The 14,861-nt window shown below is 48.8% G+C and overlaps 1 protein-coding gene across 9 annotated transcripts in view; it reads right to left on the bottom strand.

Moving 5' to 3' along the window:
- The window catches only part of Slc26a8 (solute carrier family 26 member 8), a 52,357-nt gene that overhangs the window by 2,632 nt on the left and 34,864 nt on the right, over positions 1 to 14,861 (bottom strand). For 3 of the 9 annotated variants that reach the window (XM_076917235.1, XM_076917238.1, XM_076917241.1), the window contains 9 exons: positions 13,917 to 13,994; positions 10,981 to 11,133; positions 9,891 to 9,997; positions 9,742 to 9,811; positions 8,426 to 8,518; positions 8,206 to 8,337; positions 6,264 to 6,641; positions 3,820 to 3,874; positions 3,511 to 3,695 (listed from right to left, as the gene is read on the bottom strand). In XM_076917235.1, coding sequence (XP_076773350.1) covers positions 3,511 to 3,695; positions 3,820 to 3,874; positions 6,264 to 6,641; positions 8,206 to 8,337; positions 8,426 to 8,518; positions 9,742 to 9,811; positions 9,891 to 9,997; positions 10,981 to 11,133; positions 13,917 to 13,994 — 1,251 coding nt within the window. Of the gene's footprint in view, positions 1 to 2,601; positions 2,723 to 3,510; positions 3,696 to 3,819; positions 3,875 to 6,263; positions 6,642 to 8,205; positions 8,338 to 8,425; positions 8,519 to 9,741; positions 9,812 to 9,890; positions 9,998 to 10,980; positions 11,134 to 13,916; positions 13,995 to 14,861 lie in introns of those variants that run through there. The other 6 variants (XM_034523959.2, XM_076917239.1, XM_076917242.1 and 3 more) reach the window with 5 other exon arrangements.

The raw sequence follows: 14,861 nt of genomic DNA, 5'->3' as shown, positions 1-14,861 counted from the left end.
TACCATGTAGGTCCTGGGGATTGAACCCAGGTGACAGGCGTGGTGGGTGTAAGCACATTTATCCGCTGAGTCATCTAAACAGTTCAGCAGTTAAGAGCACTGGCCTCTTCCAGAGGGACCTGAGTTCAATTCCCAGCACCCACATCAGATGGCTCACAGCCACCTTTTTCTCCTGTCCCAGGGAATCCAGAGACCTCTGGCCTCTGTGGGCACTCAAGAGCACATACCCATACGAGATCACACATCATATACACAACTGAACATAAATACAATTAAAAAGAAATCATACATATTTATATACACATAAACTAAAGCATATGAAGCATAGAGGATCTGGGATTTGTCTGTGTGAGGAGAGCCAGACACCTCCCTGTGACTGGCATGGTAAAAGGCTGAATAAACACCGAGAAAGCCCATGTTCCTGGCTAGAAAGAACAGAAAAATGGAAAGATACACATCTCAACATCCTCTGTGTCTTAGGGTCATTCTCAAGGGAACCGTGACAGGAATTTTGTTTGCCTTTTTGAGAGCAGAATGGCGCCTGAGGAATATTGGTGACCGTGAGTCAGGGATTGTGAGCTGATACCACTGGACTCCGTAACCAAATGTTCCAATGTATTCAAGCAATGTTGCTCAGAGCAGTGTGGTGCTGAGGGAAAAACCAAAGCAACAGCAACCCCAAGCTGCAAGCACTTTTATAAAATACTTCTGTGACAATAGTTTCTCAAGCCAGGAAAAGGGGAAGACTTACTCGATGGAGTGTGGGCAGGTGCCACAGTGTGTGTGGCCTTCAAGATTGATTTTGAAATCTAGCACCAGCGGTAGTGGGAGTGAGAGCAGGGCCTTTAGAGAAGCAATGAGGGCATCGGATTGCTTGACCCTCAGAAAACAAAGCCAAACAAAAACCTCCGCTTGAGCTTGGCCGTGGCGGCTCATGCCTTTAATCCCAGCATTTGGGAGGCAGAGGTAGGCAGGTCTCTCATTTTGAGGCCAGGCTGGTCTATAGGGTGAGCAGTTCCAGGACAGCCAAGGCTACACAGAGAGACTCTGTGTTGAAGAAAACAGCAACAAATCCTTTGCTTGAAGACACCATAAATAACGCCAATTGAGAGTCAAGGTGTGAACTGGGGCATTAGGTCCACTTTTGTTCTATAGCAGTTGGACAGTCTAGATAGAGTGGCCCAGCTGCTAAGTCAGGGCTTTCAGGGCTCCTGGGTGTGCCGGGGGTGGAGCTACAGGGAAACTACAGTCATTGGATGAGCCAGAAAACCTCAAGCCTTGAATTCAGGTCAGGGCCATCCTGGATCACTACCACCTCCAGATATCCAGCAAGAAAAACAGCCCCGGTTACAAGTGACTTCTAGACACAGCTTCTGATACACATCCAAAGATCACTGGGCGACTTAGGCTTCAACAGGCAAGGCCAAGCATGGAGTCTCTAAGGTGCTGATGCTGGCCTGTGGAGCTAGTCCCTGGAACAGAGGATTTACACCCACAACTGACCCACTGAGCCAAACCTCAGGGGGCTGGGACCCAGGGCCAGCTCTCTTTCTCTAAATGGCAAATTTAGGTCACTCTGATGGACACAGACATTTGAGAACCAATGGAAGCCTTTGAGCATAAGAAGGTCATCTTTGGGCAGACATTATCAAGACAATTCTTATATTTCTTTTTTTCCATTTATGGTGTGTGTGTGTGTGTGTGTGTGTGTGTGTGTGTGTGTGCAGTCCACTGTGGTGCCCTTGTGGAGGTCAGAGGACAACTTGTGGGAGGATGTTGGTTGGTTCTCTCCTTCCACCATGTGGAGTTGGGCAGAGTCGGCACACAGTCTTTAGTCCTGGCACTCAGGAGGCAGAGGGCAGGCTAGCCTGGTCTATAGAGTGAGTTCCAGGACAGGCAGGTCTATACAGAAGAACCCTGTGGGGGGCGGGGGAGGGCAGCTATAATAAGGTGCTCCTGCTGTAAGGCAGTTAACAACTTGCTTTCTGCTTTTGTACATTCACTCACAGATGTGGAACTGGGATGAAGTGAGGAGGAGAGTAAGACACTGTCCTTGCCCAGCTGTGGGTTCCAGGTGTAAAGGTGATACCCACCTTTACCACCCCTTCCTTTAGTTCCCACCCCTCCTTTGCGTGCCATGCTGTTGGGCTCTAAGGCTGCCCTTATGCCAGCAGTGGGCATCAGTTCATTTAACCTGAATTTGAATCAAGCCTAAGTCTTTCCCAGGGGAGTCAAGCGTCACAACAGTGCCTTTACCCACTGAGGCATCGTGCCTAGCCTCAGGAGAAGTCTTGCTTCAGGTAGGGGTGAACCTGAAGAACCTGAGGTCTACAAACAAGAGTAGATTACAGAGCTGACCAGAAGCACTATGTTCAGGTCTTGTTGAAAGGGAGAAAACTGTTCTGGAAAAACAAAGGCACATAACCTGTAACACATCTCATCAAAGCCAGGGAAGGAGACGGAACGGGAGGTGGGGAGGGCAGGGGATGGAAGGGGAGGTGGGGAGGGCAGGGAATGGAAGGGGAGGTGGGGAGGGGATGAAGAAGAGCAGTGTTCTATAAGTCTGTATTGTTCACTTTCCTGAGTATTTTTTTTAAAGATTTATTTATTTTATATATGTGAGTACACTGTCGCTGTCTTCAGACACACCAGAAGAGGGCATCGGATCCCATTACAGGTGGTTGTGAGCCACCATGTGGTTGCTGGGAATTGAACTCCGAACCTTTGGAAGAACAGTGAGTGCTCTTAACCTCTGAGCCATCTCTCCAGCCCTTTCCTGAGTATTTTAAAAACACGTATTATGGTAGCACTTTTTTTTTTGTTGTAAAAATGCAAATAGTATTAAAATCCAGTAGGTCAAAAACCAAAGAAATGACTAAAAAGCAATTTCTGAGCGGTAGCTCACCCTGGGTGCCTATCTGTGCTTTATTTTCCTGCAGACTCTCATCTGGGAAGCCCAAAGCCCACTCAAGTCTTTACTCAGGGTAAGAAACGGTGCAAACTGCTGACCTATGTGTCTTCCTCTTTTGCATGACCATGAGTGAATCCTTCTTTACCCACAGTGTAAATAACAGCCCCAGGCCTGGGAGGGCAGATGGGTCTTCTAGCCCATCAGACTTAGGACTTACCCACAGCCACAGGCCTGGGAGGGCGGATGGGTCTTCTAGCCCACCAGACTTAGGACTTACCCCGAGGTGCTATTTGGGGATGCTCTAAAGTCTGCCTAGGGGAAATTTCACATACCTAGCAACTGGTGTGACACCAACCACAGAGTGATGTGCCTGAGGCATCTGCTGGGCTGGGGAGGATCCCGGATGGGACACCCAGTGTAGCAGTGGGGCCCTTGAACGCTCAGGTCTCTGCCATTTATCAGTTGATCCCAGAGCATGCTTAGCAGCTCAGATTCGGGCACAAGTGCAGCCCAGCCTTTCTTGGACATCCTTCATCTGCAGATCGGACGCTCCCCTCTCCCTACTCCTCCCCGGGCCCTGTGGGTCCACATCATCCAACCTTGTCTGACTCTGAGTAGGTTTCCTGTATCACTGTCTCGGCCTCATCAATGCTTAATTCTGAGGGATCGGAGAACTTCCTTGACAAGGCAAACAGCACGGCGTCATGGAGGCTGAGGAAGAGCTGGGCCTTCGTGATGCCTTCGTCAAAGAAATCATTCTTCTCAAGCAACTTGACCACAGAGGCTACAATCCAAACCCAGACATCTGGGTGTCAGCACCTGACAGCAGAGGTCCTGGGATATGAAACGCTCACTCACTCACTCACTCACTCACTCACTCACTCACTCACAGGGAAGGGGAAACTCACTGTGACACCCTGAAATGAGCACCAGAATGTTGGCATTGTAGAACGCATTGCACATCTGCAGGGAGAGAGAGCTGAGTCAGAGAGCTGCATGAGCGGCAGAAACGGCCACCAACTAGCTGGGGTCTGACTCCTCATCTGGTGTTACTTGCCGGGGTATCTGTATTTCTTCCTGCTTTTGAGTACTAGAGCTGGGGACACAGAAACCAAGAAGGGCTTCTCACGGAGGGACAGAGGGTGGAATGTGATGGGGAAGCCTGCTTACGATCCCCAGCAGGAGGCTGTTCCCACGACAGATAGATAGACAGACAGACAGACAGACAGACAGACAGACAGACAGACAGGAGTGCCTACATGAGGAAGCCTCAGGGTAGATGGGCAATGATGCTCTTGGGAACACTCTAGAGAGTAGATACAAAGAGCTATCCTCCTTTTTAAAACGTTGTATTTTGGGGCTGGAGAGATGGCTCAGTGGTTAAGAGCACTGACTGCTCTTCCAGAGGACCTGAGTTCAATTCCCAGCAACCACATGGTGGCTCACAACCATCTGTAATGGGATCTGATGCCCTCTTCTGGTATGTCTGAAGATAGCTATGGTGTATCCATATACATAAAATAAATTAATTTTTAAAAAAAGTTGTATTTTTTACCCATGTACATGTGTGTGAGTTTCGTGGATCTGCAGTGTGTGCCTGGCACCCATAAAGGCTAGAGAGGGCATTGAATCCCCTGGAGTCGCAGACAGTTGTGAGCTGCAATGTGGGCGCTGAACCTAGGTCCCCTGTAAGAGCAGCCACCAGTGCTCAAAATTGCTGAGCCACCTCTCCAGCCCCGCGGTTGTTATTTTAGGGTAAGTGGAACATAATTATTCCCTCCAAAAGGAGTATATGGAGCCATTACAGAAGACTGAGGAAGTGCAGACCTTTAGGATATAGACGGAGACCCCGAGTCTCACAGCTGTGAGGCAAAGAGTCCTGATGGCCTCCATCAGAAAGCCATCTGTGTTGGCCAAGTGTGGGTGCCAGAATACAAGGTGCCTCTGTAAGAATGGGGGGCAAGACAGGGGTGCTGGCACTGTCCTACAGAACAGGTGGGAAGAGCCAGGAAAAGCCAGATGCAAGATGTTCTGAAGCACCAAGTCTTCAAAACAGGGGCTGTTCTTGGGGCTGCTGGGAGAACTGAAGGCAGAGGAGTGTGAATGCTCAGCTTGGCCCTGTCCGTAGTGTTTGAGAATGTGGGCTGAGCAACTCTGAAGTTACTACAGTGCAAGACTGGAAGAAGACAACCCAACGCAGCCCAACTGCCTGAGGTGAAAAGTTCCCAGGGGAAACAGCATCAGATACACCTGACTCTAGACTGTCGGGTGTGAGCTGGGCACTGCAGAGCATACATTAACCCAGCACTTGGAAGACACAGGCAGGCAGACTCTGTGAGTTCCAGGCCAGCCTGCTATGTCTGCATAGCAAGTTCCAGACCAGAAAAAAAAAAAAAAAAAAAAAAAAAAAGAGGGTCTAGATGCCCTTAAGAACCACCTACTTCTTCATGAGTGTGAAGGCTTCAGAAAACAGGCTCCAAGTCAGAAGAGGAGATGCCCATCAGAGGGGCAGGGCAGGTCCCCAAGAGCCAGGAGGGAGTGTCCCACGTTTAAACTGGGCCATCGTGAACAGGGGTGGAACAAAGAAGTGACTGAGAAGAAAAGGCATTAACTGCCGGGCAGTGGTGGTGCACGCCTTTAATCCCAGCACTTGGGAGGCAGAGGCCAGCCTGGTCTACAAAGTAAGTTCCAGGACAGCCAAAGCTACACAGAGAAACCCTGTCTTGGAAAAAAAAAAAAGAAAAGAAAAAGAAAAGGCATTAAACAGCAAAGCCGTGCAGTAACCGTGCAGCCCTGTTGTCCACTCTGCAGCAAGAGCAGAGACTTCCAAGAGAGCCTCTGAGTCACAGTAACAAAGAAAAGAGGGGTGGAGGGGAGGTCCTGCTGGTGCCTGTCAGGTGGGGCTGGACTTAAAGTATCATTTCTCCTAACTCTTCCAGGCTGAGAGCACTGCCTGGAGCAGAGCGGCTGACCAGCGGGGGACTTCTTGGTGACCTTTTCTTTTTCTGTAGAGCTTGGTCACTGAAAAGGTCTGTAGCTGTCCTGGGAGTGGTGTCCACAGTGGGTGGGACACAGATACTGCCTTTGTGATGTTAAGAATCAACTCCTCTGTCCCCAGTTTCTTAAGAGATGATGAAGGACTTAGGACTGGGGAACCTAACAGCTCTAGTTCAACAAATCAGAGCTGCTTCATTCCTTAGCACTTTGATTTTAAATCACCTTCAGTGTCCCCATCTCTAGTGACTGAGCAATCCCATGATGCAGACAATTACACCGGCCAGGGGGCACAGGGTGTGTAAGCGTGGGTTGTAGGAGGGGTCAGAGCCTAGGGCCAGGCCTCCTTGGTGCTTACCTGCCTCAGTGTGACCAAAGCCCGATTATCCACATAGTGTACCATGGAAAAGTCCAGAATGATGGTGTGGGTGTTGAACTGCACACTTGTATCTGAGTAAGGCAGGATGACCGATCTGGATCTACTCTGTGCTAAGCTCTCTGAGTTTTCGGGCGGTGACAATAGGTTGTTTCTTGCGGGGTCATTGGGTAGCCAGGCTTTCTCCATGTCCTCGTAGTTCGGCCCCATATTCCTCTGTGATGTGGAAGACACTGTGTAGGGGATCTGCTCCTCAGAAGTGGCTTGGCTGGTGTCCCCGCTGGCCAGGTAGGAGCAGCGGACCAGGTTGGTGGCTGACTGCTGCCCCTCTTTGTTTTCATACCGCTCTGTGTAGATGACCTGGGGCAGCAGAGGGGATCGGACCTTGATGAGGCGCAGGCAGGGCTGAAGCCCCTGCCCTCCTAGCTTGCCGTGTCCCCCTGAAGCTCTACCTTCTCATTCCTTTTGAGCTTGGCTGTCCCACTAGCACTTGAAGCTACAGTCAGAGATTGGAGTTTCTCTCTCGATTTCCCTACTCCATGGTACCTTCCTCCCAACTGTGTGTTCTCAGCGACATCCATCTGTGAGCCAGACTTGAAGTCACCTTTACTTTATTCGGTGACCGCCCTTACTCCTGGGTCCCATTGAGTCTCTGGTATTTATTAGTATGTCCTGTAAAGTACTCTCTCTCTCTCTCCTTTTTACATGATTGTATGTATGTATGTATGTATGTATGTATGTACGTACGTGCCTGTGTGCATTATACAGTATATACAATCAGGCCAAATACATCACATGTATACAGGAGGCCAAAAGAGGGTGACAGATCACCTTGAACTGTAATTTTAGGTAGGTGAGCCACCTTATGTGGGTGCTGGAAACTGACCCTGGGTTGGCAGGAAGAGCGGTAAGTGCTGTTAACTACCGAACCATTTCTTCAGACCTGTAATCTGCTTCCTCTCAGGGCTTCCTCCACATACTCTTGCATGCATGACCAGCCTTTCATCCAGCCTTCTTAAGAACACAGTGGTTGGTTTCTTCTCAGCTTGTCTTCACCTCTGCCCGCCTCCCATCTCCTAAGAGACCCAAATGGCTGGTGTAGCATATGGATGGAACCATGGAGCCAGGCTAGTGTGGCCTCTGCATATGGAGTGTGACGGTCGGGCTTGTCACCTGTCCTTTCTTCCTCCCCCTTCACTGGGTTGTGTCTGCCTCAGAGTATCACTCCTATGATTCTGAGAGCCTCATACATATTTCTGTCTCAGGGTCCTTGCCAAGCCTACTGCTATGGAGATCTCTAGTTTCTAAGCTAATAGCAATGTCGGTGACTTCAGCAGCGCACAGCCATTCACCATGTGGTGCCTCTGGCTTTCTAAGTTCATGCCACTCTCTCTACCCAACATCTTATGTGCTGTTAGAAGATAGACACAGTCTTCTGACTATAATCAGAGGATGGCACTACTCGTACTGTCTTATACATTACTATTCCTATTATTAATTTCAAGTTGGGCTGGAGATACTGCTCAGTAGTTAAGAGCGTGCCCCTCATAGTCTATCTAGTGTTATGTCTGTATGTGCACTGGTGTATGTGGAATGGAGTGGGTTTTTTTTTCCTTAAAGGGAATGGCTAGTTTATTTTAAAGAAAAAAGGGGCGGGGATGGAGCCAGGTGGTAGTGGTACAGGCCTTTAATCTCAACACTCATGAAGCAGAGGCAGGCAGATCTCTGTGAGTTCAAAACCAGGCTGGTTTATGTAGTGAGTTCTGGCACAGCCAGGGCTACATGGAGAAACCCTGTCTTAAAAACAAAGAAACAGAAAAGAAAGAAGGAAGGAAAGAAAGAAGGAATGAAAGGAGAGACAGAAAGGGAGAAAGAGAGAGGAGAGGAGGAGAAACGAGACAGGAGACATGGAGACGTGGCTCACCCTGGCCTCTGGCTCCAGCTCTTCACAGTCGCAGAAACACCTACAAATTTTGTTCTCTGCTATGCTGGTCTCACTGTCATGAAACAGAGTGTAAATCTCTTCTTCTTTAAGAGGCAACTTCATCATATTGACCTGGGAGACAGAGGGGGTCTCACACAGAGACGGGGTGGAAAGGGAAACCCAAGGGTGCAGAGGGTGCTGGGGGGCAGCAGGCCCTCACCTCTTTTAACAGCTTGCGCTTGAGGTGGTACACATTGACAAACGTGATGGAGTTGCAGCACTGGAAGATTTTCACCCCAGGGAAGAGAATCACCTGCAAGACATGGTAAAGGCCTCTGCTCCTTCAGGGAGAAGAACCAGTAGCCTTATCATTTTTTAATTGTTTTGTTTGTTTGTTTTGTTTTCTAAGACAGGGTCTCACTATGTAGCCCTGGCTGCCCCGGGACTTGCTCTTGCTCTGTAGACCAGTCCCGCCTTAAACTCACAGAGATCCGCCTGCCTCTAATTCCCAAATGCTGGGATTAGAGACCTAAGCCACCCCCCATCACCAGAACTACACAGCTTTCATGGTTCCTCAAGAGCTTCTGTCCTTAGTAGGCTGAAGGCTAGAAAACTAGCTTCCTCTTTCTGCCCCGCCCCACCCCATGTGTGTGTCTGTCTGTATCTGTCTCTGTGTGTGTGTCTGTGTGTGTGTCTGTGTGTGTGTGTGTGCCTGTATCTGATCTGTGTCTCTCTCTCCTCTCACCCTCTCTCTTTCTCTCTCTTTCTCTCTCTTTCTCTCTCTCTCTCTCTCTCTCTCTCTCTCTCTCTCTCTCTCTCTCTCTCTCTCTCTCTCTCTCTCTCTCTCTCCAGGGCTTTTGCTAACTCAGAACGAGTTGGATCTCGGACCTTGAACTGGGAGCTGCACAGGTCCCTGTGTGGCCCTGCCTGCACAGTGCTGTTGTGTGAGGTGAGCATACCACACACCTGCCACCTCTTCTGTTTGTACTCTTCCATTTCTAACTCTATCTAGCCTTCTCCCTGAGTCACAGTGAGAGGTTAGGGGGCCCTCTGCTGGCTACAGGGGTGTCCCTTGGAGTCTCAAGTCTCCCATTCCCTGTGGAGTGGGCTGCAGTGCTTCACAGTGGTGAAGGACTAGGGGGCTGAGCTGGCTACAGTAGAAGTGCTCTACACCCCACTTCCCGTGTGTGTGTATGTTTTATGTATGTTTCTATGTATGTGCCTGTGACTGCATGCGTGTGGGCACACGGGTGTGCAAGTGCACTGAGGTGTAAGAGGTTCATGTGCGGAGGCCAGAGGTTAAGGTCAAGTGTCTTCTTCAATTGTTGTCCACTGTTTACTGAGGCAGGGCCTCTCACTGAAACCCAGCAATCTATTACTCATTTCGCTCAGACATCCAGCTCGTCCTGGGATGTCTTCTCTCTGCCTCCCAAGTACTGAGAGTCCAGGGGTTCTGAGGAAGTGGACTCCTCACACATGCATGGCATTGGCTTTACCCACTGAGCCATCTTCCCTGTCCCTGGGCTGGCTTCTTACCTCCCGGTAGTCATTAACATTTCTGTAAATGTTGGTGTTGGGGATCTGACCCAAGACGAGGATCTTGGTTCTGGAAGGAAATGTACTTGTCTTAGGTCCCTGTGCCCTTGCCGTGCACGGCTGTCCTGCACTGGTCAGAGGCTGAGTACCTGTGCGAGCGGACAGTGATGATAAAGAAAGTGAAGCCCAGTGAGATGAGCAGTCCAACGTCTAATCCCAGGAAAATCGCAGCGGAGAATGTCACCATCCACAGGACCTTGTGGAAAAGGGTTGGAGGGGGAAAGAGACCTTGAAAACAAGCAGAATGGGGAGGTGCCAGGCCCGCCTCAGACAGCCTCAGGCTGCCTAGAGCCTCTCTCATAGATTCCTGATCACCCTACCCTTTACTTCTTTCTCAAATATCAATGTCTCCGTGTACAAAATGGAGACAATGCTATCTACATTGTCAGATGGTAGGTGGGTTGACATAAGGAATCAGAACTCACTGAATGATAGTTAAACATTTGCAATAGTTATTATAACTATGTATTTATTTTGCATTAAAGGTAGGTTTATTGGGAAGATGTTCTCAGGTGGGTGAGTTCACTGGCCCCAAGGACTAAGGCCAGGGAACTGGCCATGGGGGTGGGGCTAGAAGAGGAAGAGAAAAAGAAAGAAGTGGACAGTTGTGGAGACAGAAGAGGAGAGCAACTATTTATTTTTTAAATTTTTATTTATTTTGTGTATGTATGTGTATCCTCATGCTGGTGTGGTGGCCACATGTGTATATGCCTGCATGTTTGTTTTTTTTTGAAATTGGGTCTCACATTGGCTTGGAGCTCCCTGTAAGCTAGGCCGGCAGCCAGCAAGCCCCAGGGATACCCGTCTTTGCCTTTCCAGCCCTGGGATTCTAAGTTTGTGCTACAATGCCTAGCTTTTTTATGTGGATTCCGGGGTCTTAAATGGCAAGCTCCTAGCTGGGCAGTGTTGGCTCACGCCTTTAATCCCAGCACTTGGGAGGCAGAGGCAGCCAGATTTCTGAGTTCGAGGCCAGCCTGGTCTACAGAGTGAGTTCCAGGACAGCCAGGGCTACACAGAGAAACACTGTCTTGGAAAAAAAAATTAAAAAAGCCTTCGCCTGTCCCTTTTGAGATGCTCAGAGATGCTGTGGTCACTCTGGACTCGAGCCTGAAGCTCAGCTCTGGCTGGTTCTGCTCCCCCTGCACACCCCAATTCACACCCTGAGGCATCTGTACTCACACAGTCATACTGGTCCTGTCTCCACAGACTAGGTAAATTGTAAATAGTTTCCAAGTAGGGTACCACATTGCTTAGGATGATGCCAGCCAGCACAGCCTGTGGGAAAGACAAGTAGGGTACCACATTGCTTAGGATGATGCCAGCCAGCACAGCCTGCGGGAAAGACAGACGGCCTCATTCTCCCTTCACGGACAAAGGATCCACAGAAACTAGCCTTGCCTCTAGAAATACTACATGGTTTTTTTTTTTTTTTTTTTTTTTTTTTTTTTTTTTTTTTTTTTTTTTTTTCATATGAACAGCATACCCAAACTCTGCCATATGGCACAATTAAAAGCTCTTTCCATTTTTCTCCACCACTTTAGTAGTCAAATCCAACAGGCACAGCTATGCCAAGGTCAGAGCTGACTCAGCTGGGACGCTAGCTGGGCCCATTTGTGCTTGCTTTCTGAGAAAGTCCAGTACAACAATACAGACATGGTGGGTCTGTAGAAGACAGCCCAGCACAGACAAACTCAGGCAGGCCTTCTTCCCACCAGTTGTTGTTGTTGTTTTAAATATTGATTTTATCTAAACTTTTTTTTAAAAGATTTGTTTACTTATGTATTTTTACATAGACAAGCACTCTGTCCTTCTTATACACCAGAAGAGGGAATCAGATGCTATTACAGATGGTTGTGAGTTACCATGTGGTTGCAGGGACCTGAACAGGACCGTCTAAGATCAGCTAGTGCACTGGTCCCCTGAGCCATCTCTCCAGACACCCTGCAGCCAAACTTTAAACAATGTTAGAAAGGTGTGGTGGGACGGATAACGCCTCAATTTCACAGGGGTTTGGAGAATTCTCTCTCTCTCTCTCTCTCTCTCTCTGTCCTTCTTTCTTTCTTCTTCACTTTTGTATTTTGTTATAGTTTTTGTTTTTCCAGACAAGGTTTCCCTCTGTAGCCCTGGCTGTCCCAGAATTCACACCATGGACCAGGTTGGCCTCATTCCAAGACCTACTTCTGCGTCCCAGGTGCTAGGATTAAAAGCATGCAGCAGCACCACCTGACTAAATTTTCTTTTAACCTAAGGCTAGAAATAGCTACAGGAAACAAAGGCCATCCTAGAGCCGTGTATAGCAAAGCTGTGTCCTTTGTAAATATTAAGGTAAGACATTCATTTCATTACAAAATAATTACAGGCCGGGTGGTGGTGGCGCACGCCTTTAATCCCAGTACTTGGGAGGCAGAGGCAGGTGGATTTCTGAGTTCGAGGCCAGCCTGGTCTACAGAGTGAGTTCCAGGACAGCCAGGGCTACACAGAGAAACCCTGTCTCAAAAAACCAAAACAAAACAAAACAAAAATTATAGGAGCTAGAGCAATGGCTCAGAGGTTAGGAGCACTGACTGCTTGCCCTTCCAGAGGTCCTGAGTTCAATTCCCAGCAACCAGGTTGTGCCTCACAACCATCTGTAGTGGAATTTGATGTCCTCTTCTGCCCTCTTCTGGTGTGTCTGAAGAGAGCAACAGTGTACTCATATACATAAAATAAATAAATAAACAATAATTACAATCCTACACAATTTTATTTTTAAAAACTTGTTTTGTTTCCTTGAGACAAGGTCTTTCTATGTAGCCCTGGTTATCCTGGAACTCACTATAAAGACCAGGCTGGTTTCTATCCTCCCACCTTTGTATACTGGGTGCTAGAATTACAAGTGTATATTACTATGCCTAGTCTGTGTAACTTCAATCATTACAGAGGCAGCTGCTGCCAGCACTGTGGTATGTTCTGTATGTTTGGGAACCTATAGCTTATAGTCACTTGGTTTCAGCTGTCATAAGCACACATACTATGGCTAAAGGTCAGGTCATGTCTCAGACAAAGGGAAGAAGGGATACATTTAAGCAGAGACACAATGCAGTTGAGCTGAGCACAGGGCGGAAAGCCAACCCGCAGGCCTGTTCTTCTGATGCTGGGAATAACCCGGGACAGCAACGGGGGACAGAGTTCAGACACAGGCAGAGAAAACAGACAGCACGGACACAATGGCAGCAAGTGTCTGAGTCTCACTGATGATGGCTTCCTACGTCTGAATCTGTCACTCCTCACGGAGTCCCCAACCCCAGAGCTGAATTACAGCTTAAGGAGAGCAATCGGGACTGTGTTTCTTGAGCACTCTCTATGAGATCAGCATGACCTTGGTTTACACTAATACACACATGTATTACGCAGAGACGTGGATCCCACATGATCCTGTTCAATGTGCAGCCTTGCTGCTGTGCCGTGTCGAAGGGTGTGTGCCTACGCCTGCACACAGAGGACAGAAGGCGGCTCACGTGTCCCACTCTGCCACTCCTCGTCATATTCTCCTGAGACAAGCTCTCTCACTCAACTGGGAATGCACTAGTCAGCAGGCCCCAGCAATGCTGTCTCTGCCCACTTGCTTCCAGCACTGGGTCACAGGTGCTGTAGCCGCAGCTGGCTCTTCCCTGGGGCTGGAGAGCTGAGCTTAGGTTGTCATGCTTGTACAACAGGTGCTCTCACCCACCGCCATCTCCCTGCCTCCACCACTGGGACCATACAAATGCAATTCTTTGCATGGATGTTCTACCGAGATTCCATCTTTCTTCTAAGATTTACTTATTTTTATGTGTATGAGTGTTTGCATGTATGTGTGTGTATCACATATCTGTGGTGCCTGAGGAGGCCAGAAGAGGGCACCAAATCCTTTGGAACTGGAGTTATAGACTCTTGTGAGCCCCAATAGGTACTGGTCAACAGTCCTCTGGGCTCCCCTGGAAGATCAGCCAGTGCCCTTAAGCACTGACCCACTTCTCCAGCCCCGCCCACCCACAGATCCCACCCATCTCTCTAGCCCCGCCCACCAGCAGATCCCACCTATCTCTCTAGCCCCGCCCACCCGCAGATTTACAACCCCCCCTCATCCCACTTACATTAGGCAGTTTGTGGAAGAAGCTTCCCATCTTCACCATCAACAGCAGCATCACACCTGCGCCTACCAGAGAGGCAAACTGAGGAGACAGAGCTGGTTGAGGAGAGCCATCAGGCAGGGGCTGCTCCCTGTCTGCAACTGTGGCCGTCTGTTTACTGAGGAACATGCCTTTTTTTTTTCTTAAGAAGAGTTGGGGGAGCCGGGCGGTGGTGGCACACGCCTTTAATCCCAGCACTTGGGAGGCAGAGGCAGGCCGATTTCTGAGTTCGAGGCCAGCCTGGTCTACAGAGTGAGTTCCAGGACAGCCAGGGCTACACAGAGAAACCCTGTCTCGGGAAAAAAAAAAAAAAAAGAGTTGGGGGCTCAGCACATGTGCCTTTTAGGATCTTAGTGAAGTATCTGACACACAGTAGGTACTTCATGAGTGTCATGTGAATGCTGTTTGGGGGTGGGGGGGAGGATCAGTTTTCCCCGGAATCCTTATTGTCACAACTTAGGACTGTGAATCTCCTGAGATATAGCTTGTGTGTTTCAGCTTTCAAAACTTTAGCTTCTCCACACACAAGTTAAAAACTCTACCCTCAAGCAGACTCCTCACTGACAGCCCCAAATCCCTTCCATTCTACTTCCGGGTAATACATGTCTCCCCTGCTTCTGTGTTGCTGGCGCTTTGGCAGCCTCCCATCTTCAGTGGGGTTTCATCTTTTCCTTGTTTTGTATTTGAGACAGAATCTCATGTGTAGCCCTGGCTGTCCTGGAACTCACTCATTATATAGACCAGAGTGGCCTTGAACTCACAGAGATCTGCTTGCCTCTGTTTCCTGAGTGCTGGAATTTAAGGCCTGCACTGCTATGCCTGGTATATTTCAAAATATAAAAGTTTTTAAAGGTTATTTTTCTTTTTTTGTGGATGACTATTTGCCTGCATGCATGTATGTATACCATG

The sequence above is a fragment of the Arvicanthis niloticus genome, chromosome 20, assembly GCF_011762505.2.
Source record: "Arvicanthis niloticus isolate mArvNil1 chromosome 20, mArvNil1.pat.X, whole genome shotgun sequence".
Lineage (NCBI taxonomy): Eukaryota > Metazoa > Chordata > Mammalia > Rodentia > Muridae > Arvicanthis > Arvicanthis niloticus.
This window is presented reverse-complemented; position numbering and strand designations above follow the sequence as displayed.